The sequence below is a fragment of the Hemiscyllium ocellatum genome, chromosome 22 (assembly GCF_020745735.1).
Source record: "Hemiscyllium ocellatum isolate sHemOce1 chromosome 22, sHemOce1.pat.X.cur, whole genome shotgun sequence".
NCBI lineage: Eukaryota > Metazoa > Chordata > Chondrichthyes > Orectolobiformes > Hemiscylliidae > Hemiscyllium > Hemiscyllium ocellatum.
Genome location: NC_083422.1, coordinates 59645679 through 59668224, shown reverse-complemented (window position 1 = coordinate 59668224; position 22546 = coordinate 59645679). Strand labels below are relative to the sequence as shown.

The window sequence follows — 22546 nt, the reverse complement described above, 5'->3', positions numbered from 1 at the left end:
AAAAGCAATCCTCCACCACCAACCCTCTGTCTTCTACCGTCGAAGTTAAAAATCATACAACACCAGGTTATTAGTCCAATAGGTTTATTTGGAATTACTAGCTTTCGAAGTGCTCCCATAACCTTGTGTTATGTGGTTTTTAACTTGGTTCACTCCAGCATCAGCACCTCCATATCATTTCTACCTCCAAGCCAGTTCTGTAGCCAAATGGCTGTTCTCCCTGTATTCCATGAGATCCAACATTGCTAACTAGTCTCCCATGAGGAACCTTGTTGAATGCCTTACTGAAGTCCATATAGATCACATTTACCGCTCTGTCCCCCTTATCAATCCTCTTTGTTTCTTCTTCAAAAACCTCAATCAAGTTTGTGAGACATGATTTCCCATGCACAAAGCCAGGTTGACTATCCCTAATCAGTCCTTGCCTTTCCAAATGCATGTACATCCTGTCCCTCAGGATTCCCTTTAACAACTTGCCCATCACCGAGATCAGGTTCATCAGTCTATAGTTTCCTGACTTGTACTTACCACGTTAGCACCACATTAGCCAACCTACAGTCTTCTAGCACCTCACCTGTGACTATCGATGATACAAATATCTCAGCAAAAGGCCCAGCAATCACTTCTCTAGCTTCCCACAGAGTTCTTGGGTACACCTGATCAAGTCCTGGGATTTAGCCACTTTTATGTGTGTTAGGATGTCCAGCACCTCCTCTCAGTAATTGGACATTTTTCAAGATGTTACTATTTATTTACCCATGTTCTATTTCTTCTCCGTCCTTCTCCATAGTAAACATTGATCCAAAATACTTGTTTAGTATCTCTCCCACCTCCTGCGGTTCCACACATAGGCTGCCTTGCTGATCTTTAAGGTGCCATATTCTCTCCCTAGTTACTCTTTTGTCTTTAATGCAGAATCCCTTTGGATTCTCTTTAGCCCTATTTGCTAAAGCATGTCCCATTTTTGCCCTCCTGATTTCCCTCTTAAGTATACTCCTGCTGCCTTTGTACACTTCTAGGAATTCTCGGGATCTCTGTTTCTATTCTGAATATGTTTCCTTCTTTTTCTTGACCAAACCGTCAATTCCTCTCATCATTCAGCATTCTCTACACCTATGATGCTGCTTTAGGTACTCTCGCTCACACCAAGACTTGTTTGGTTACAATCTTTGAGCTTATTAATTTGTATTGGTTCCTTGGAATGCCAACATTCAATTTTAAAATTCTCAAAATTATAAATCGCACAATGCCAGGTTATAGTCCAATAGGTTTAATTGGAAGCACTAGCTTTCGGAGCGACACTCCTTCATCAGGTGGTGGTCCAAGACAACCAGCGCTCCGAAAGCTGGTGCTGCCAAATAAACCTGTTGGACTACAATCTGGTGTGTGATTTTTAATATTGTCCACCCCAGTCTGACACTGGCAACTCCACATCATTTAAAATGCTCATCCTTGTATATAAATCCTGCCATTGTTCTCCTATCTCTTACGGCCTAGAAACTCTCCAAGATGATTCATCTAGTTGTGAACATTGCCAGTTCAGCCAGTCCACCACAGATGACCGTACCTTTGGCTACAAAGCCCCTCCACTCTGGCATTCACCCCTAGTCTCATAGAACATAGAACATAGAACATAGAAAAATACAGTGCAGTACAGGCCCTTCAGCCCTCGATGTTGCGCCGACCCAAGCCCACCTAACCTACACTAGCCCACTATTCTGCATATGCCTATCCAATGCCCATTTAAATGCCCATAAAGAGGGAGAGTCCACCACTGCTAGTGCCAGGGCATTCCATGAACTCACGACTCGCTGAGTAAAGAATCTACCCCTAACATCTGTCCTATATCTACCACCCCTTAATTTAAAGCTATGCCCCCTCGTAATAGCTAACTCCATATGTGGAAAAAGGTTCTCATGGTCAACCCTATGAAAACCCCTAATCATCTTGTACATCAAGTCACCCCTAAACCTTCTTTTCTCCAATGAAAACAGCCCCAAGTGCCTCAGCCTTTCCTCATACGATCTTCCTACTGTACAGGCAATATCCTGGTAAACCTGCTCTGCACCCATTCCAGTGCCTCCAGATCCTTCCTATAGTATGGCGACCAAATGTTTGAGATGTTTAGTAGTTATCCAAATGCAATCTGCACTATCACTTCAGGAAGCTCTCAAGGAATCATCTTTAATCTAACTCTTCTCGTTTACCTTTGCAACAATATCTAAAGTATTGTTTCCACCCAAACATACCTCTCTATCACCTCAACCACTGCTATGTTGATAGAATGCTTCTTCCAGATAAACAGAGAGAGGCAAAGCTATGATATTCTGCATCAACCTCTCCTTCACAAACACTTAATTCTCCCAACTGGCTAAAGTTCCTCTCCTGTCACCTTCCAACCCCTGTAGTACTTCTTGTGATATCCCTTTCTCTACCTGTCTGCCCCTTGAAATGTGCATTCATAGCACAGTTGAAGCAAATCATTACAACCCTCATCCTAAAAGTTTCCAGAAACATCTCATTTGTGCTGATGAAATATCAACAGTAAAGTCCACTGCTAGTGATTGCATTAACCAACAATGGCATCTGCTCTCACCAAAGCTGTAGGCTATAATTGGCCTTAGATGTGTTTAATTCGGATTCCAGGTTTCTCCCTCCTGTTGTGTGTAACCTCCACTAGTTCTGCAACTCTCTCAAAATGCTCCAATCCTCCTTCTGAGGACTTTTGTGTTCCCATTCTGACTTTTGCTTCACCATTGAATGAAATGCTTTTAGCCTGACCTCATTCTCTGAAGTTTCCTCCCATAAATCCTTTGTCTCTCCTTCCCTTTGAACCTTCCTCAAAATCCACCAATCTTTTATCCCTCTATGAAGACAGTTGACTTCCTTAATGATGCTATAACGAAGCCAAGTTACTGTTGTAAAAATATGAACAGGAAATTGGCAGGAATTTTTACATCTAAAAGGGCATGAAGATATAGGACTGTGCAAGTGGTTATTGAAACCACGTCCAACATTTAAAGGGTAAACTAAGTGATTCTTAAATAAAAATTCACGGAGAGACCAAAAAGAAAATGGGATTGCAGTGGCTAGCTGATGTGGAGAAACGCAGTGTGGCCGAGCTGTGTTGTTTAGTCTCCTCATCATCAATCTGTGGCACCTCCAGCATCTTTGTGACACGCTGAAGGGATACGAGCCAGCTTTGACATTTACAATCTCTAAAAATGTCACTCCATTCCTCTTAGGTTGTTTTTTTTTCTCTTGATGTCTAAGAATTCTCAGACCGGATGCTACAACAGTTGGGAAAGTCAAGCCAGGATTTTCAATCTCCCTTTGGAAAAACCTTTGAATCAACTTCAAAACTTTAGTCAGCATGAATATAATATTGAAGCTGATTGTAGTTTCTACTTCAAGGAACAAAAACTTGCATTTATTTCGTGCCATTTATGTCCTCAGAATGTCACAGAGTGCTGTCCTACCAAAGTTTGAGCTGTTTTATACTTCTGTACAGTGTTGTGTGCAGCAAGGTCTAACAAACAGCAGTGTGTTCAGGACCTTAATAATCTGTTTTGCTGATGTTGATTGAGGATTAAGTATTCATCCAGATATTGGCGGGAATGTTCCTTTCTCTTCTTCAATTGAAAGCCAGGAGATCATTTACACCCACTGTTCAGGGCAAAGGGGACCTCAGTGTAATGCCATCTGTAAGCTGGTTATTGATCATCCTTCACAATGAACAGCAGCCTGGGTTTTGTGTTCATGTCCTTAGAATGGGGCTTAAACCAATGACAGCTTGACTCAGAGTGACACCCTGGGCAGGTAAATCATAACAATTCTGAAACGCCAATGGTGCAAAGAAACCAAACACTCTTAGGTTAGATTGTTTTACAATTGAGCCAACATGATAAACATTCAGCATTGATTGCAAATGATCTATATCAGGGTGGGTTGGCCCATACTGCTCTCAGCAACGTCAGGCAATCATCTCCCTTGAATCACTTATAGCTGCAGGAGGCAGTTTCATTTCTACCAACACAGAGAAACAAAGACAAGTGTGCATTCTCTTCATGAAGTTTGGTGGGAGGAGACACATGTCATTTTTAAACCAAAACTTTGTCTCTCGTGAGTCTGACAGCAACACTGTGCACATGAAGGAGAGAAATGAACTTTTACAAAACAAAGTGAAGAGATATGGGGAATGGCTCCAGAACTCACCAGGTGTACGCAATGGCCACTCCTCCCTGGCGCTCCCTCCAACATGGTGAATAAGGCTGCTCAGAGCACTGCAAGATACAGTCACATTTCATTCCCTGCAGCTTTAGTTCAGCGTCAGAGCCAGTATTAACACAACAGTGTCACAAGGAAACGGCTGTGTCAGGCTTCTGGCAAAATCTAATAAAACCAGGCCTTTCATTTCTCAGTCCAACCTCACTTCAGTAAAACAATAAAAGATTGGAATTCAAAGTGAGGTGTTATCTTTATATTGCCTCAAGGTTTTTTCGTTTTAGTTTCCCTTTATGTAATTGTGCCATACAACAGCAGTCACTGTCAAGTCCTGATGTTTCAGTCATAGTTTTGGTTTCATTCAGAATGTTGGAGGCTGCAGGATGTGTTTCAGTGGAATCTCTACTGCACCATCTCCTTTGCCCCATCCAGATAAAAGACACTGTTAGTCTCTCCTATGTGTGTGTTGGTCAACTCATCTGCTACATTCGGGATGGAGACTAGTATCTGATGAAGGATGTGGTGTATTCTAAGTAATCACAGATTGTCCATTCTAAACCACAGTGTAACTAGTATATTCTCTCACCTGTACCCACCTATCACCATTCCAACTACCCACCCCCTTATTTATCTCTCAGCTCCCTTTCCTCTCCACATTCCTGATGAAAAGCTTATGCCTGAAACGTCGACTCTCCTGCTACTCCAATGCTGCCTGACCTGCCCTGCCTTTCCAGCGCCACTCTTTTTGACTCTATTCTCACATTTAACCAAGGAATCCGTTCTGACAAGAATCTGGTGTGTAAGGTCCCTGTTACTAATAGAGCAATGTTTCTGATATAGATAAATACCAGGCCATGATATCTCCTTTCAACTCTTTCCATGGATGGAACCTCTGAATCTGGCTCTCAGAATGATAGTTACTTGTAAGACTGTATTCAGTAAGACTGTAATTCTGTTCAAAGTTCAGGCAATACACTGGTCACTGACTTTATGGAATTACCGGAACACTTGGTGATAACTGAGGTCTCTTCTATTATAGTAAAAAATGAGGTCTGCAGATGCTGGAGATCACAGCTAAAAATGTGTTGCTGGTCAAAGCACAGCAGGCCAGGCAGCATCTCAGGAATAGAGAAGAACATTCCTGATGAAGGGCTTATGCTCGAAACGTCGAATTCTGTATTCCTGAGATGCTGCCTGGCCTGCTGTGCTTTGACCAGCAACACATTTTCAGCTCTCTTCTATTATATTCAGTATACATCAGTGTGTATATATAGATAGATATAGATATCTGGAAAATCGCCTCTGGCGGAGATACAAAATTATAGACTGGATGTGACGGTTCTCCCAGTTGACATTTATTTGGCAAAGACTGCCATCTCATTAGTGACTAAAGCCCTGGAGCTATCAGAACAATGAGGCACCACTTAAAATTTGAGCTTTAGGTGAAATGGGTCGAGAGTAGGGGAGACAATTTGGAAAAAATTCTTCACTCATACATACCTTTGCTGTTACAAGAAAATTGAAGCAGGACTTGGTCATTTAGTCTCTCCAGGTTGTTCTACCTTTCAATGAGATTATGGCTGATTCTCTGACCTCAGTCTGACTTCCTGCCTTTGTCCTAGATCTCTAAAGACAATAGGGTTCAGAAAAATTGCTCATCTCAGTTGTACATACGGAATTAACTGTTAGCTGCAGAAAAGTTTCAAACATCCACCACACCTTAAGTATTGAATTGCTTCTTAATTTCACTCCTAAAAGGACTGTTTCTAATTTATTTTGTCCATTAGCCTTAACCTTAGCCTCCCAGACTGGGTAGAAATATTATTTCTTTATCTACTCTATTCTTTCTCTTAGAAACGTGAAGATTTTGATCAAATCTCCCTTCAACCTTGTAAGTTCCCACGTTTGTTTTTTAATCTGTTCCAGTATGTAAGCGGTACTGGCTAATTCAGCATTTATGTCCTGTCCCTAATTACCCTTGAGCAAATGGTGGAGAGCTGACTACTTGAACCACTGCAATCCCTGTTGTGCTGTTGGGCAGGAAGTCCAGAATTTTGACCAATGACACTGAAGGAATGGCGATATATTTCTAAGACAGGATGGTGAGTGGTTCAGAGGGGAAATTGCAGGGGTGGTATTCCCATGTATCTGCCCTGGGCCTTCGCGATGGAAGATGAATCCGGCTTGTAAGGTGCTGTCAACAGAACTTCAGTGAGTTGCACTTTGTAGAAGGTGCACACTGCATCAATGTTGGGGGGAGTAGATATTTAAGGGAGTGATTGGAGGGTCCGTTTACTGGGGCCGCTTTGTCTTGTTGTTGAGTTTTGCCTTTGGATCTGCATCAACTCAAGCAAATGGAGACTGTTTCTTCACGTCCCTGACTTGTGCTTTGTTAGGGGTGGGCATTGGAGAGAATGGAATTGAGTTACTTGCTCTGGAATTGCCATCCTCTGACCATTATAATTAAATAGCTAATCCAATCCAGTATCTGGTCAATGGTGACACTCAGGCTGTTGATAGTGGGGATTGAGGAATAGTAATGCCATTTAATGTGGCTAGAATTCCTCCTGTTTGAAATGGTAGTTGCTTTGTACTTTGTAGCATGGAAGTTTCTTGCCACTGAGGAACCTAACCTTGAATGTTGTCCATGCATCTGCTTCATTATCTGAGGAGTCACAAATGGTGCTGAGCACTGTGTAATTATCAGTGTTCAGGCACCATTCTGGGCAATCCTCTAAAGCCACTACATCCTGCCAGACGTGCTATGCCCAAATCTGCTCACAGTAGCCCTGGGCCTGTATGTTATAGCTATCCACGTGTGTGTGTGTGTGTGTGTGTGTGTGTGTGTGTGTGTGTGTGTGTGTGTGTGTGTGTGTGTGTGTGTGTGTGTTGGTAACCCTTCCCAGATGGTTGTTTGATCCCCTTCCTGCCTGTTCCCTGAAATGCGCAGAATTCTTATAGGGCAGCGTGGAGAAGGTTAAAGAGACATGTTTCCTTTGCTCCCACTTTAATCAGAGCTGGAAATGTGTTGCTGGAAAAGCGCAGCAGGTCAGGCAGCATCCAAGGAACAGGAAATTCGACGTTTCAGGCATAAGCCGTTCATCAGGAATCCCGAAACGTCGAATCTCCTGCTCCCTGGATGCTGCCTGACCTGCTGCTCTTTTCCAGCAACACATTTTCAGCTCTGATCTCCAGCATCTGCAGACCTCATTTTTTCCTCCCACTTTAATCACTCAATTTTGAGTCTTGCAGTTTCGAGGTTGGGGGAGGGAGGGAGAAAGGGTGCAAGATTTACAAGTCACTACATTGTGGTGGGGGGAGAGGATCTCTCTCTCCCTAGGGTCAGCTTTTCACATAAGCCCAGCCCCAGACCACCAAAGGCTGTCCATATACCTTTGTCCCAGCTGCCCATGAAGACCACCCATCTCAGCTCACCCCCAGCACCATCAGACCTCAGCTTCTTTCACTGACATGAAACTCCTTCAGTCTCAGATTATGGGGCCTGGAAGCTGGGGATTACTCCCTGCAGGGAGGAGAAAGTGAGGACTGGAGATGCTGGAGATCAGAGTCAAGAGAGTGGTGCTGGAAAAGTACAGCAGGTCAGACAGCATCTGAGGAGCAGGAGAATCGACATTTCGGGCTCTCTGATGAAAGGCTCTTGCCCGAAACATCAATTCTCCTGCTCCTCAGATGCTGCCTGACCTGCTGTGCTTTTCCAGCACCACACTCTTGACCACTCCCTGCAGCCCCAGTCCTGCTCCTGCTGGTAGTATTCCGATGACAGCAGCCACCCGATCCAATTCCTCAGCAGTTCCCTGTGACTGGGTTGCTTGGCTGATTGAAGGGGGAATGTTCTGTCTCCAGCCTATTCACTCCTCCCATATCCCACTGAAGTGCTGAGGGGGTGGCAGGGGCTGATGTAATTATTCTGGATCAGTGGTGCTGGAAGAGCACAGCAGTTCAGGCAGCATCCAACGAGCAGCGAAAACCTCGCTGATGTAATTAGCAGAGCTCTATTCCCCACCAACTTCTCGGGTGCTGAGGTGAAAAATCCCACCATCCAGAAAAACTCCTGTCCCAGGGATAATCTAATCAGGCTGTAAGATAACATGGACGCTGTCTGACCTGCTGTGATCTCCAGCATTTGTTATTTTCAGTACAGATTCCAGCATCTGCAGGAATTTTCTCCTACGTAAGCTAGTCACTATCCCTTTGTACTCAACACTTATAGATATTAATTTCAGCATTCATGAAGCCTTTATGATTGTTTTATGTTCCTCTTGGTAACATTTTAATGATCTATTTACCTGGATCCCCAAATCTCTCTTGACCTCTGCTGTGTCTAGCTTTTTAACTATTTAGAAAGTACTTTGTCCTTTTCTTTTGTCAATCCAAAGTGGATGATTTTCTATTTACCCACAAAGTTACTTGTCCCAGTTTAACCCATCAGTTATTTCTGTGAACATATTTCTTTGTAACTGTATACTGCCAATTGTACTGTTTCATGCCAGCTCTGTGTATGGCCATGAAAATAAAATGTACAGACTTTCTCCTGCCCCCCAAATATCCATCCTTGATCTCAAAGGTTTGCCGAAGATGAAGACTTCACTCATGTCTTCAGAAGTTTTCAGCCAGGCTCCTAAGGCATGATCAATCTCTACAAATCAATTTTGACTGTCCCTGATCAGCTGAAAATTTTCAAGACCTGTCCATTGTTATTATTATAGACCCCAGTAATTACAGATATCAGCTAACTGGTTGACAGTTCTTCTGCCTAAGTTCCACCTTCCTTAAACAAAGGCATGACATTCACAATCTACTATTTCAAAGAAACAGATTGAGAGAACTTTGCAAGATTATAGTAGGCTGTTTACAATGTTCGTTATGACTTCCCTGAGTGGGCGGCACAGTGGCACAGTGGTTAGCACTGCTGCCTCACAGCGCCAGAGACCCAGGTTCAGTTCCCGACTCAGGCGACTGACTGTGTGGAGTTTGCACATTCTCCCCGTGTCTGCGTGGGTTTCCTCCGGTTTCCTCCCACAATCCAAAGATGTGCAGGTTAGGTGAATTGGCCATGCTAAATTGCCTGTAGTGTTAGGTAAGGGGTAAATGTAGGGGAATGGGTGGGTTGCGCTTCGGCGGGTCAGTGTGGACTTGTTGGGCCGCACTGTAAGTAATCTAATCTAATCTTATGGGAACCATGTGCTTCTTGGAATTGTTACTCTTTAGTGTCATGGTTACTGCTGTTTTACTGATTTTGTTGATGACAGATTTTACCTGCCTTCGTGCTAAAGTCATCCTGACATCAAATAATGAATCAACATGCCTGCATTTCCTTATTTTCATTGGTAATATCAGCAAGATCTGTTAATGAGGGGCTCGATCTGCTCTTACCCATTCTGCTATTTCTGAATAAAACTGTAATGGTCAAGGAATCTCTGCCCTGCAAATGCATGCTCTCTGCCCTCTGAACAGATTTTGCTGAGTCAGAGACTGGAATTCTGAAACAGGCTCCATCCACTACCATCACAGAATCACGGTCAATGTTTGATGGGGAAGTCTGGATGGGAACATGGTAACGAAGATAAATTTTTAAAAAACTCATTCTTAGGAACGAGTTGGGTTTTTCTTTTGGTTGCTTGCATTGCTTGGAACTTTTGTTATTTTACTTTGTTTACCTAAATTCTGTATGTCAAGGTCATCAACAGTGAATTCCTCTGGCCTGGTTAATTCATTTTGTGTGATGTTGGGGATGCTCTCAATTTGGCTGACTGGACTGATCATCTCTTGTTCCTTCTCATTGGGCATCTGGGCATAAACGTTAATCCCTGGTATCTTCCTGTGTAAAATGACAGACAGCCAATTACAAAACTATACTGGAAGAAGTTTGTGTTTTAGCATCTAACTAAGGATGTGTTAGCTTGCTTTGATAGATGAATTAGCTTGTTAGTGAGGAGATGACAATTAAGAGCTCGTGTTTTGATTTTGGAGAGGCAAATGAGTATTATTTCAAAGTGGCTTTAGCAAGAAAGATGAGTGTTTATACAGTGCTGCTAGATTACCTACCTTGACTATGGTCATCTTCATTAACACAATGATGTTTAACTTCCATTTATGGTTGAGGAGTTTTGCTATGTCTTGGTCAAAGACAATCACTTAGGGACAGTGCCCTTTCAGAATTTCTTACCATTGTTGGGTCAAGTGACTTTGATGGATATAGGACCTCATTTTTGCCCGATCAGCTGGCATCCAATTAATGGGGTGACATTGATGCATCCATGCTAAATGATAAATATTCTGACAGCAAGTAATGTTAGAAAGTGAAAGCAGGATTAGTTCAGGAGGATATGGTTAATTGTGAATACCACACATTAGGAAAGATGTCAAGACCTTGGAGAGGGTGTAGAGGCACCTTATTGGAGGGAAGAACTTCTGTTATTTGGAAAGACAGGCTGTTCTTCTTTTAGCAGAGAAGGTTAAGAAGAGATTTAATAGAGGCATGCAAAATCACAAATGGTGCAGATGGAGAAAGAAAGAGGAACTGTTTTCACTGGAAGATGGGTCACAAACCACTTGATACCAGGTGATTGGAATAAGAACCAGAGATGTCACAAGGATCCTTTTATTTACAGAGTTGTGATTTGGATGCAATTGAAGGGGTTTTGGAAGCAAATGTAATTGTAGTATTCAAAAGGAAATTGGACAAAAAAGATAAAGGGGAGTGACTGTGGAGAAAGAGAAGGGACGTGAAATTGTTTTGACAACTCTACCATGGATTCCACCAGCCACCAATAGAATTGGTACAGGAGCAATGCAATACTTCTAAAACCTTTTGCAACCATCTTCAGCCAAGGGTACAATGAGTTATCCATACGCTAAGGTCTCCAGTGGCACAGATGCCAATTTCCAACCAACTCATTCCGTGTGATGTGAAGAAATGGCTGAAGGCCATTCACAATGAGCCACTCTTCTGCTGTAGCTACATCACAGTTACATCTTGTGAAAAATTGGGGTAAAAAATGAGGTCTGCAGATGCTGGAGATCACAGCTGAAAATGTGTTGCTGGTTAAAGCACAGCAGGTTAGGCAGCATCCAAGGAACAGGAAATTCGACGTTTCGGGCATAGTTTCATTCCTGATGAAGGACTTATGCCCGAAACGTCGAATTTCCTATCTCTTGTGAAAAATTGCCCAGGTATGTTTTGTTCATAAAATCCCACTGTTGACCTCTCCGTCAGTCTACCCTCAATGATCAGCCAAGTGATAGACAGTGTCATCGACATGTGATCAAGTGGCACTAACACCTGAAGTGTTTGCTCACTGACCACTCAGTTCGGTTTCTGCTCGGGCCATCCAAACCCAGACCACATGACAGTCTTAACTCAAACATAAACAGACAAGCTGAAGTCCAGAGGGGATGATAATCTCAAGGGCTATGAAGGCTGATCTTGCCAGTGATATTCATATGGGAGGAGAAAGTGAGGACTGCAGATGCTGGAGATCAGAGCTGGAAATGTGTTGCTGGAAAAGCGCAGCAGGTCAGGCAGCATCCAAGGAACAGGAGATTCCGAACGTCAAATCTCCTGTTCCTCGGATGCTGCCTGACCTGCTGCGCTTTTCCAGCAACACATTTCCAGCAGTGATATTCATATCCCTCGAAGTAAAATTAACAAGACATCTTCCCAGTAATTTGGAAATCAGTAAGCAGAATAGTTCCATACAAAGTCAGGAGGTGATTCTTTTCCTGTAGAAAGACAGGAGAATGGAACAAGCTGCAGGCTTGTATGATAATTACTCATCTGTTGAGTTTACAGCACTAAAACAGGCTGTTCAGCCCAACTGGTCCATGCCAGTGCCTCTGTTCCACACATTCTACATTTGTAAGCCATTTAAAGTTTAGCCTGGGTTACAGTCAGGTCAGTTGATTCACTGACTGGAGATAAATAAACTGGATTGTTCACATGGATTCTTCCTACCGAGATGGACAGTTCAAAACAGCAAGTATCCAAACTCATGATAAAGGATTCCACTCAAGTGAACTTTCATTCTGGGGAGGCTGGAGTGGGGGGTGGTGGGGAATGGGATAGAACCAGACTTTATCACAATTGTTTTAGAAGTTTTTTTTAAAAGATCCATTCACAAGATGAGGGTGTTACTGACTAGACCAGCATTGATTGCCCATCTTAGGGAATAAGAGTCAACCCCATTGCTCTGGGTCTGGAGTCACACACTCTCCAGACCAGATCAGGATGGATGTTACCTTCTCTAATAAGACCTTAGTGAACCAGATGGGTTTTCCCAACAATTAACAATGGAATTTATGGTTGCCATTAGACAATTTATTCCAGATTTTTAATTAAATTCAAATTTTACCAACTGCATGGCAGGATTTGAACCTGGGTCCCCAGAACATTAACTGGATCCCTGGATTAATAGCCAGTAATAATACTATCAGATGATCATCTCCCCAGTTGGGTCTCCTGCCTTCAACCCTCATATCCTGTTATCTCCCTCACTCAACTGTCAATCAAGCTGTGATCGCAGGATCCAATAAGTGTAGCTTTTAAAACTCAGCCAAGCATTCATATGAAAAACCAAGGGTTAAATTAGCCATTGGGAAATGTAACCAGCTCCTCCATGCATGAGAAGCAGGTTCTTCTTTCTACCCTGTCAATCAAGGGAGTAGAGACTTTTTTTTATTAACTCTCACAAACAGATTTAGGTGTTTTTTATACAGTCATTAAAGAGTGAGGTATTTAAAAAGACTTCAGCTCCCTATACTTAAGCAAGCATTCTCTGCCTTTGAAGCATGTTGACTCTCAATGTTACTCAGAGATTCATGGTTCCTACATTACAAGTTCAGGCTTTCGGCAGGAGCAAAATGAGTATTCCTGATTAAGGGCTCTTGCCTGAAACGCCAATTTTCCTGTTCCTCAGATGCTGCCTGACCTGCTGTGCTTTTGCAAATGGAGTATGTTCAAACTCAGCATTAACTTCGACTGGTCCAGCTGAGGATTAATTTCCCATTTGTGTGTGAATCAGACCCTACCTCCTCCCCCCCCGCACTTACAAAAATTGGACTTGTCAAAAATGAGGATTTCCACGGTTGGGAGTGCCTGTATTTTAAAAAAAAACTCCATGGAGCCTTTCCGAACCCATGAAAATGCAGCCCCTCTTCTTCAGCAAGATTCCCTCTTCGGAATGTGGAAGCCAAGGAAGATAAATCGGTTCCAGGGATAAATCACATTCTATTGAGAAGGCAGCATCCAAAAGTGGGCAGTAAGGAAAGAACTGGGTGAGGCGGGATGTGGTGGCTCAGAATTTACTGTTTATGATGTTGATTGCATTTGCCTTCATTTGAATGTAAATGGACAGCAGCTCTCTCAACTCAAGTAAGTACTGACACCCAGGGCTTGTCCTGGCTCCACAGTTATCTACATACGCTGCCTACCTCATCAACATCATGCAATTGTATCATTCATCCCAAGTGAACGTGAATGATACAGCACCAAGAAACTTTGACAATACTTTAGAAAAATTCTCTACATATTGGAAACTGTTTTTCACCTGTGTGATGAATATAACACAAATCTGGGAACATTGTGATTTAGTTTCTGATATAAGAGATGGTGGAAATCTGAATCAGTGGTGAGGGGTGGGGTCCAGAATAGAGAGTTATTTTTAAGGTGGCACAACTTCAGCCTCCCCAGTAATTTTTTTTCCATGGGACAGAATGTTTGCATTATATATGGTGGCAGAACCGAGGAGGAAGCATTCAGATCTTCCAAAAATTCTTCTGGTCTGGAAGGATTAAATGAAAAAGAAACAATAAACTACGTACATAACCATATTTCAGTAAACGTAAAGGCATCATAGTCTCAGTGGTGTGTAGGCTGGTCACTCATCAGAGAGGCAACTGATGGTAGATTTATGGGGAGTGATGAGAAGATGAGCCTTCCAATGGCAGCTGAGCAGCTGTGGGGATTGAACCTGTCACTGTTTTCTTGGCTTGACATTCAGCTAAGTGACCACTTACATTGGCTGAATTACAAATCCCTTATTTACTTGGTTTTTTAAACTAGATTGGTTTTGGATATCTGGTTGGCATGGACGAGTTGGACCAAAGGGTCTGTTTCCATGGTGTATATCTCTATGACTCTCAGACAAATAAGAACATTTAGTCACAATTTTAAATCTCCAGATGTAAGGCAGGTGGCCCCTCCTTAACTCTGTTGATTTAAACAATGTGGGAGTGTTTTCGATTGTACATTCATAAATGAGATTCTTATTTAAAAATTCTCATATTGATGAGGAAGCTGTTATGCGAAAATTTGCTGTATTTGAATGTGTTATCAAAAAGGGGAGTGCAATTGTAGATAAATTAAAATGCCCCATACCATATAATGTTGAGATTATAAGATTGAATCCTCTGACAGCATCAATCACCATTGAATCGTTGCTCTTATACCTACTCTTTACCCTTTGACCCTGAGTTCACTCCCCCCACCCCAATGGCCCAGTCCAACTTTTAATGCCAGAAGCTTCTGTTGTTTTCCGTGTACCTTTAATCCAGGTGAGCTCTCATAGTGTAGGGTATTCATCAGAAGCCAAACCTTGCACTGTTTTTTTCAGAAGGAGCTACAGTATTCTTGCAACTTCATTCATTTACTACCACACTCCCCTCTGTTAGTGGAACCAGTTATATTCAAACAACTCAGTCACCGACATGGAAAAGGAGATGGCTAAGTTCAGCTCAGGAGGTACAAGGTGTCATGGTGGGGTGGCAGGATTGGTGAGTGGTTGACTCTGGTGGAGGTCTGGATTGGGGATTCTCACGGGGACTCGGGATGTGGTTGGCTCACAAGACCAGCAGAAATAAGAACAGGTAAGGCAGGGGACAGCGCATGGTACTGGGTCCAGAGATGGTGAGAGTGGAGTTGTGCTTACTCTCTGTACTAGATCCCCTTCCCTGCCATGATGGGATAGTGTAGGGGGATGAGCTGAGAATAGTTCACAGGTCAGCGCAACATCAAGGGCCGAAGGGCCTGTTCTGCGTTGTATTGTTCTATGTTCTAAACTGTGATGATGATTGGGTGTGATTCCATGCCACTGTCACTGACTGCAATGTTTTACTATTGCTCTACTATTTCCAATTATGTTTTACCTGTGTCATTAAATGTAACCAATACGTAACACTGTTAAACATGTGGTGGATTAATTTTAGTGATGAAAGCATTAATTCATTGGATTGACTTCCACTGAAAAAATAAACAAAATAATCATTATTCACAGTTACCTAGTGATGCTGGGCTTTGCAGTATATGTACAGACATCATATGACTTCCCCTCACAGTGTGTGAGATAAATAACCTAATGGCTTTGTTTAAATAGTGAACTAATGAGCTGCTAATAGATTTCTAACATCCCACATCATTATAATCATGAAGCTCTCATGCCATCTTATATATTGAACCAGTGATAAGTGACAGGCAATATCATACGTGCTAACAGCCCATTGCCAGTTTAACAACATTCATGTGAAATATTTGAGGGGGAAGTAACAGGAACTAATCTCCAATCTAGGAAGTGATTGAAAACTGAGGAGAATGCTTTCTACTGCAGGAGGCAGTAAAATTCACAGTAGTCATGAGTTGTGACAAGAGCACTTGGCCTTGTTTGAAAAACATAAGTATATGTTCACTCCAACCTCTCTATAATTGATGTTCTAGCGGGATGTCAACAGTAGGGAGGGGGTCAGCTTGAGCCTGGAAACTGGCCACACGATCCGAGAAGGAGAAAAACTCTGTGCATTCCTGAGTGAAAAGGAGACCTTTCCAGAGTGATGTGAAATAAGCAGAAGTCTTGGGAATACTACTGACACCAAAGCTTACACACTGAAGATATGTTTACAGTTCTGGTCGCCACATTACCAAAAGGATGTGGACGCTTTGGAGAGGGTGCAGAGAAGGTTTACGAAGATGTTGCCTGGTATGGAAAGTGCTAGCTATGAAGAGAGGTTGAGTAGGTTAGGACTATTTTCATTAGATAGATGGAGGTTGAGGAGGGACCTGATTGAGGTTTACAAAATCATGAAGAGTATAGACAGGGTGGATAGAGACAAGCTTCTTCCCAGGTGAAGGATTCAATGACGAGTGGTCATGCTTTCAAGGTCAGAGGTGAACAGTTTAAGAGGGATACACACGGCAAGTACTCCACACACAGAGGGTGGTAGGTGTTTAGAACGCGTTGCCAGCAGAGGTGGTAGAGGCAGGCATGGTAGATTAATTTAAGTTGCGTCTGGACAGATGCATGAGTAGGTCGGGAGCAGAGGGATACAGATGCTTAGGAATTGACCGACAGGTTTAGACAGTGGATTTGGATCGGCTCAGGCTTGGAGGGCCCAAGGGCCAGTTCCTGGGCTGTAAATTTTCTTTGTTCTTTGTACAATAGTATCCAATGGCCAATTCATAGAATCATAGAATCCCTACAGTGTGGAAGCAGGCCCTCCAGCCCATCGAGTCCATATCGACCCTTCAAAGAGCATCCCAGCCAGACCCATCCCTGCAATCCTGCATTTCCCATGGCTAACCCACCTAGCCTGTGCATCCCTGGATACTGTGGACAATTTAACATGGCCAATTCGCCTAACCTGTGTATCTTTGGATTGTGGGAGGAAACCAGAGCACTCGGAGAAAACCCACGCAGACACGGGGAGAACGTGCAGACAGCTGCCCGAGGGTGGGATCGAACCTGAAGCTGTGAGGGGCAGCAGTGGTAACCACCAAACCACTGTGCCACCCTAGATGGCAAACTTGAAAGGAAAGTCAAAGATAAATATAATTTGGTTTGCCAGCCTTCCAAATTGTTTATTTCTGCAAACTCTGCAGGATTAACCTGAGCCCCAATGTTACCCCATAACAAAGTGCATTTCTCATGCAACAAAAATGGTGGAAGAGGGAATCATAAGCCCAGCCTTGGAACTCAGCATTTCTAACTAGCATGGAGGTTACAGCCTCGGGTCAAATGATCTGTTACATAAAGCATTGAGCATTTCAGTTAAACATTTGTTTGCATAAGGGATTAATTGAAACAATTTCAGTACATTGGATTTTTTAAATCAATGAGTGTTTTTTCAACAGTGGCAAAATGTAAGGAATAATTTTATTTTCTGTCAGGAAACCTCCTGAGTTATGGCAGGCTGAATAATAGGTGATTGGCCTGGAGAGGAATGGGCATAGAGTGCTGATTGGGTGGTATCTGTTGGCACTGTATAGATAAAGGGGTTATGAAAGACCATGGGGACGATTGGGAGTGTATGATGAATGAGGGGCCAGGCAGGATGGGTAGATCATCATGGGAGAAATCTGAATACATGGGGAATGAGTAGATAGGCAAAGATTGGCACAGGGTGCATGGAGGAGTGGATAGAGGGGCATGGGTCGGCTTAGGTGGGACATGAAGAGGGATGGAAGCAGGAGGATGGGACCAGGAGTGAAATTTTAACCTTTAATCTTTAGTTTTGAATGTTGAACATTCTGCTGGAGCCCCTACGGCAGGGTTTTTGCCTGGTCTGCCTTGGGAATTAGAAATTCCTTCTGCTCTTGCCGTGTTGAGTGGCCTGACTCCCAAATGCACTGCGCCATTGAAATGAAAATGAGAAATAAGCGAGGTTTAAAGGTTACAGTGCAGAGACAACATTTCTCCCTCCTGGACCCTGGAAAGAAATTGGGGTCCTAGACTCTTCTGGAATTGAAAGATGAATTTCTAAGACACAATTGTGAGAAGAATAATCCATGGTTTTACAAACAAATTAGTCATAAAAGTACTGGAGGTGGTGAGAACACAGCGATCGGATTTGAGGGTCAGGAATCTGCAATGGGAGGGATCGGGAATTCCTAAATGATGTGAGAAGGCAGTCTCTGTGAGGGTGGACATGATGGGGGCACGGGGTGGGGGTGAGGGTGTGGGCAGGTAAGTAGAGGATTTCCTGTGATAATACACACAGCATCAGCACGCGACTATACCCCTAATAGGATGAAGTGGTCTCTGTACTCTTACATGGCTCTCAGACATGGACTGTCTACAGCAGGGACCTCAAGGTATTGGAGTGGTCTCTCTAACACGTTCAGGGGGCAAGATCCTGAGAATCCACTGGGAAGACAGACTCACCAACACCAGTGTCCTCAACCAGGCCTACATCCCCAGCATCAAGGCACTGACCCTCATCCCCCGCCTTGATTGGCTACGATGGGCTGGGTACATTGTCTCCATGTCTGACATGAGACTCCCCAAGCAGGTCATTGAGTCATAGAGATGTACAGCCCAGAAACAGACCCTTCGGTCTAACCTGTCCATGCTGACCAGATATCCCAACCCAATCTAGTCCCACCTGCCAGCACCCAGCTCATATCCCTCCAAACCCTTCTTATTCATATGCCCACCCAGATGCCTTTTAAGTGTTGTAATTGTACTTCCTCTGGCAGCTCATTCCATACATGCACCACCCTCTGTGTGAAAAGGTTGTCCCTTAGGTCTCTTTTCTATCTTTCCCCTCTCACCCTAAACCTATGCCCTTTAGGTCTGGACGCCCCGACCCCAGGGAAAAGACTTTGTCTATTTATCCTATCCATGCCACTTATGACTTTGTAAACCTCTATAAAGTCACCCCTCAACCTCTGACACCCCAGGGAAAACAGCCCCAGCCTGTTCAGCCTCTCCCTATAGCTCAAACCTCCAACCCTGGCAACATCTCACCTCCCAGCTCCGAAACAGCAGGCCAGCCCCAGGTGGACGGAGGAAGTGCTTCAGGGATACCCACAAGGCCTCACTGGTGAAGTGCAGCATTCCCAACTGGGATTCACTGTGCTCCAGACCATCCAAAATGGAGGAGGAACATCTCGGAAAGCATTGAGCACCTCAAGACTTGCCGTCAGGAAACAACCAACGCCTCAACCACCCTCTTCCCATAACCACCTTCTGCCCCAAGTGTAACAGAGTCTGTGTTAACCACATTGGTCTGTACAGCCGCCTACAGACCCACCCTGAGATTGGGAGAGAGTTATCCTCATCTGTAAAGGAACACTAATAATGATGAGGATGTCAACCCACCATCACTATTTGCATACTCTTGCCAAAACTTTAAAATACATCCCCACTCTATTGAGTCCAAAAATGAATGCAGCAAATGCATCTGGGAGAATTTCTTAGGTCTGGATATTCAAGGACATTGGAAAGTTAAATTAGTTCAGAATTCACACAGGCCATGTTTTACTCCTGGTGAACCAGTTAAAAAGGCAAACATAACAACAGACTCTTTTACAGCCTGAATAATGGATTATTCAATTATGATCAAAAGGAACAGAACGACAGAATCTCGATCAATTTGCAACATGAAGGATCAGAAACTAAATGTTCAACTGTCAATGCCAATATGACCAGGAACCCCCGCTCCAACGGCTGTGATGTTCAATTTTCTACTGTCCATGAACAATTCAGAGACTAATTCATCTATCTTTTTCTAAAACCTTCATCTTTTTTGGACTCATCTCTTATTTCTAATCTGCATATTGCAACACTAATTCTTGCATTGTGTAATTATAAAATCCCTCTTTCTTAATTCAGGAAAGCCTGGTTAAATTGACCTTTTAAAACATATGGTTACTTGAATCTCGGACTGTAAAGATGGGGAGCCAGTTAAGCCCTCCTCGCTTCGCAACTTATCAATTTGAGGTATCCTGCCTGGAACCATATAGAAATCTGGCACCCTGCCTGGTATATGTGTGGAATAACACTGTCCATGCTGCTTTACTTATAAAGTGAGAATTTGTTCTCACTCTCTCTTCCTGCATTAGAGATTCTGAAATGTTCCAAGCACTGTTTGAGAGCTCCATTGCTTTGTTTAATTAATCAGTTAATACTTATACTACTGATAACAACATGGTTACATTAGGAACAGAGCAAGTTCTTTCATCAACTTCCTGCGTTAGTTTACATTACAGTAGCTTATTACGGATGTCATGAGTAATCTTTTTCTGCATCAAAAGAAATTCTCGTATAATAATAACGTTAAGCCCTAAGTTGATCATTCTCAAGTGATGCTTTTGCCTTGCCTGCATGAGTAAGGGCTTGGTGAACTGCATGGGTGAAGGTGGGACTGGAATGGTTGTTGCTGAACAGTCGCACAATGCAGATTGGGACACCATTTGTGCCATGAAGGAGGGAGTTAGATTTAAGGTAATGTTAGTAAGTCAGTCCAGTCAGATGCAACAGAAAAGCAAGAAACAATATCTCAGAAAATTCAGTTAAGGTAAGTACAGCTAATGAGATTTGATCTGATTTCACTGAAAACAAGTCAAGATGTTTGACCTTATCATTCAAATGTTGAGTGTCACCAGTGCAGATGGAAAACATTTGATAGACAGTATTATTAAAAAAAACCCCACCAGATTTTCCCTCTGCTAATTTCAGGATCAGGAAAATCAGGTGGGGTAAATCAGGAAAATCTGCAGGGAATGGCACAATCCTCCCGGGCTGATTTCCTGTCTCTGTTCCATCCAGATGATAGCAAAGGGGAGAATTAACCCATTAAACCAAAGGAACTTATTAATAGGAGTGAAATTCCTCTTTTCCTTTTTCCATCAACAAAACTAACATTGTCTTGCGGTCAGCTACTCAGCAAAACATCTCCACTTTCAAAGTATACCCTTGAAATTTATTTGGTTGTCAGTTATACAGGAAAATTAATATTTTCCTCACTTTTTGTTGAGAGGAATTTCACTCCATAACATTTTAAAAACATGGAAAAGTAAACTACAAATTGTTTAAATTAACTTAAATAATTTTAGTAAATTTGTTTTGCATTGCATGTTCGACATTAAAATACTTCAAAGATTCGTAGCAATGAATTAATCTAATTAAAAATACAAATATTAACAGGAAAAGCTGTTGCTATTACCGTACATGGTACTCAATGAGATTACAAAACTCCCAATTATATCATTATTTTACATAATCTTAATGTTCTCACAGTCATGCTGGGAAAGTAGCATTAGCATAATGCTTCCTATTTCTATTTCAACAAGAAAGCACTTGGTGAATTGCACCATGGAATCAAGCAGCAATACCTACCTTTTAAACTTGTATATGATAAAAACAGCCAAGCCAACAAAGGCCAATGATAACAGCATCAACAATGCAGAGCCACTGTGTCCTGGGCTAGAATCCACAAGAGGGGCTGCAGGGAAATATCAGTTGAAACAGACATCTTATATGACTGTCATTACATTTTGAGGAAGTCACCCGCAGGAAGAAACATTTGAATTAACTCTGAAACCATCATCATTGACAACTCTCTGGACTTTCTTTTCAATTGGCAAAGGGAAAAGAAAAAAAATTGGGACTCCAGATGCAGATGGCCCACGTGCAGTAGGGAATCCAAAATCTGGTTGGCATGGAAACAGGGAGACCGTGTCCTTGAGGAAAGCATTAACCCATAACCCATATCACCACATTAAAAGGGTGTAATCGATAGGAAAAAGAATATGATAAAACAAAGTGAGTACAAGGGCAATACCCATCTCTGAAATCCATACATAGCTCTCTGATTCTTTTAACTTTCTTCTTGACATACCCTGCCATTGATCCCAAAGGACTGGGAACACCCAATGTCCTCTCTGACAGTATAGTCCTCTCACCTTGTGAGACCCACAGTTAGGGATGACTTTCACCTCTGCCAATGTGCTGCCATCTGCATAAATTTGAATAATTTTCTATTACCTGTAAATTCAGAAATTGTGCTTTGACACCAATAGCTGGATATTTTCCCAAATCGACCTGCTTGGAGATACCCTTATACCCCTCTGGAGCAGGTGAGACTTAAACCTGGAGCTCCTAGCACATAAGTAAGAACACTACCACTGCATCACGAGAGCCCTCTGAGATGCTGGTCACTAAATCCTGGGAGTTCCATTTCAGCTGTTGCTAGATTCCTTCTCAGAAAACTGCTCAAGATCACAACGTGGTCGATTTTGCAAAGGCATGATAATTATTAATATCTTAGAGAGTAGTAGAAAAATTATTTTAGAGTATTTCCAACATTGTATGCGATCTGAGTAAGTTACATCTGAAAATCATTCAGTCCATCAATCCTTGATATAACAATCATCATAAACACCGATGTCTGCATAAAGTAACAAGTAAAAACGAATGTTTTTCTTGCAAGAAATTGGGTTGAGTGGATCATGAGGATAAGAAAAATGCCCTTGTTTAATATATTGCTGCATTTGAGAGAGAAGGGAGACCGTTAATTCAATTTTAATTTCGGG

The 22546-nt window shown here is 42.7% G+C and overlaps 1 protein-coding gene across 1 annotated transcript in view; it reads right to left on the bottom strand.

The window, feature by feature from the left end:
* LOC132826396 (VPS10 domain-containing receptor SorCS1-like) overlaps positions 1-22546 on the bottom strand; it is an 815604-nt gene that overhangs the window by 15701 nt on the left and 777357 nt on the right. The window contains exons 26-27 of the mRNA XM_060842288.1: positions 21351-21456; positions 4216-4283 (exon numbers count right to left, since the gene is read on the bottom strand). Of these exons, the coding sequence (XP_060698271.1) occupies positions 4216-4283; positions 21351-21456 (174 nt within the window). The remainder of the gene's footprint in view (positions 1-4215; positions 4284-21350; positions 21457-22546) is intronic.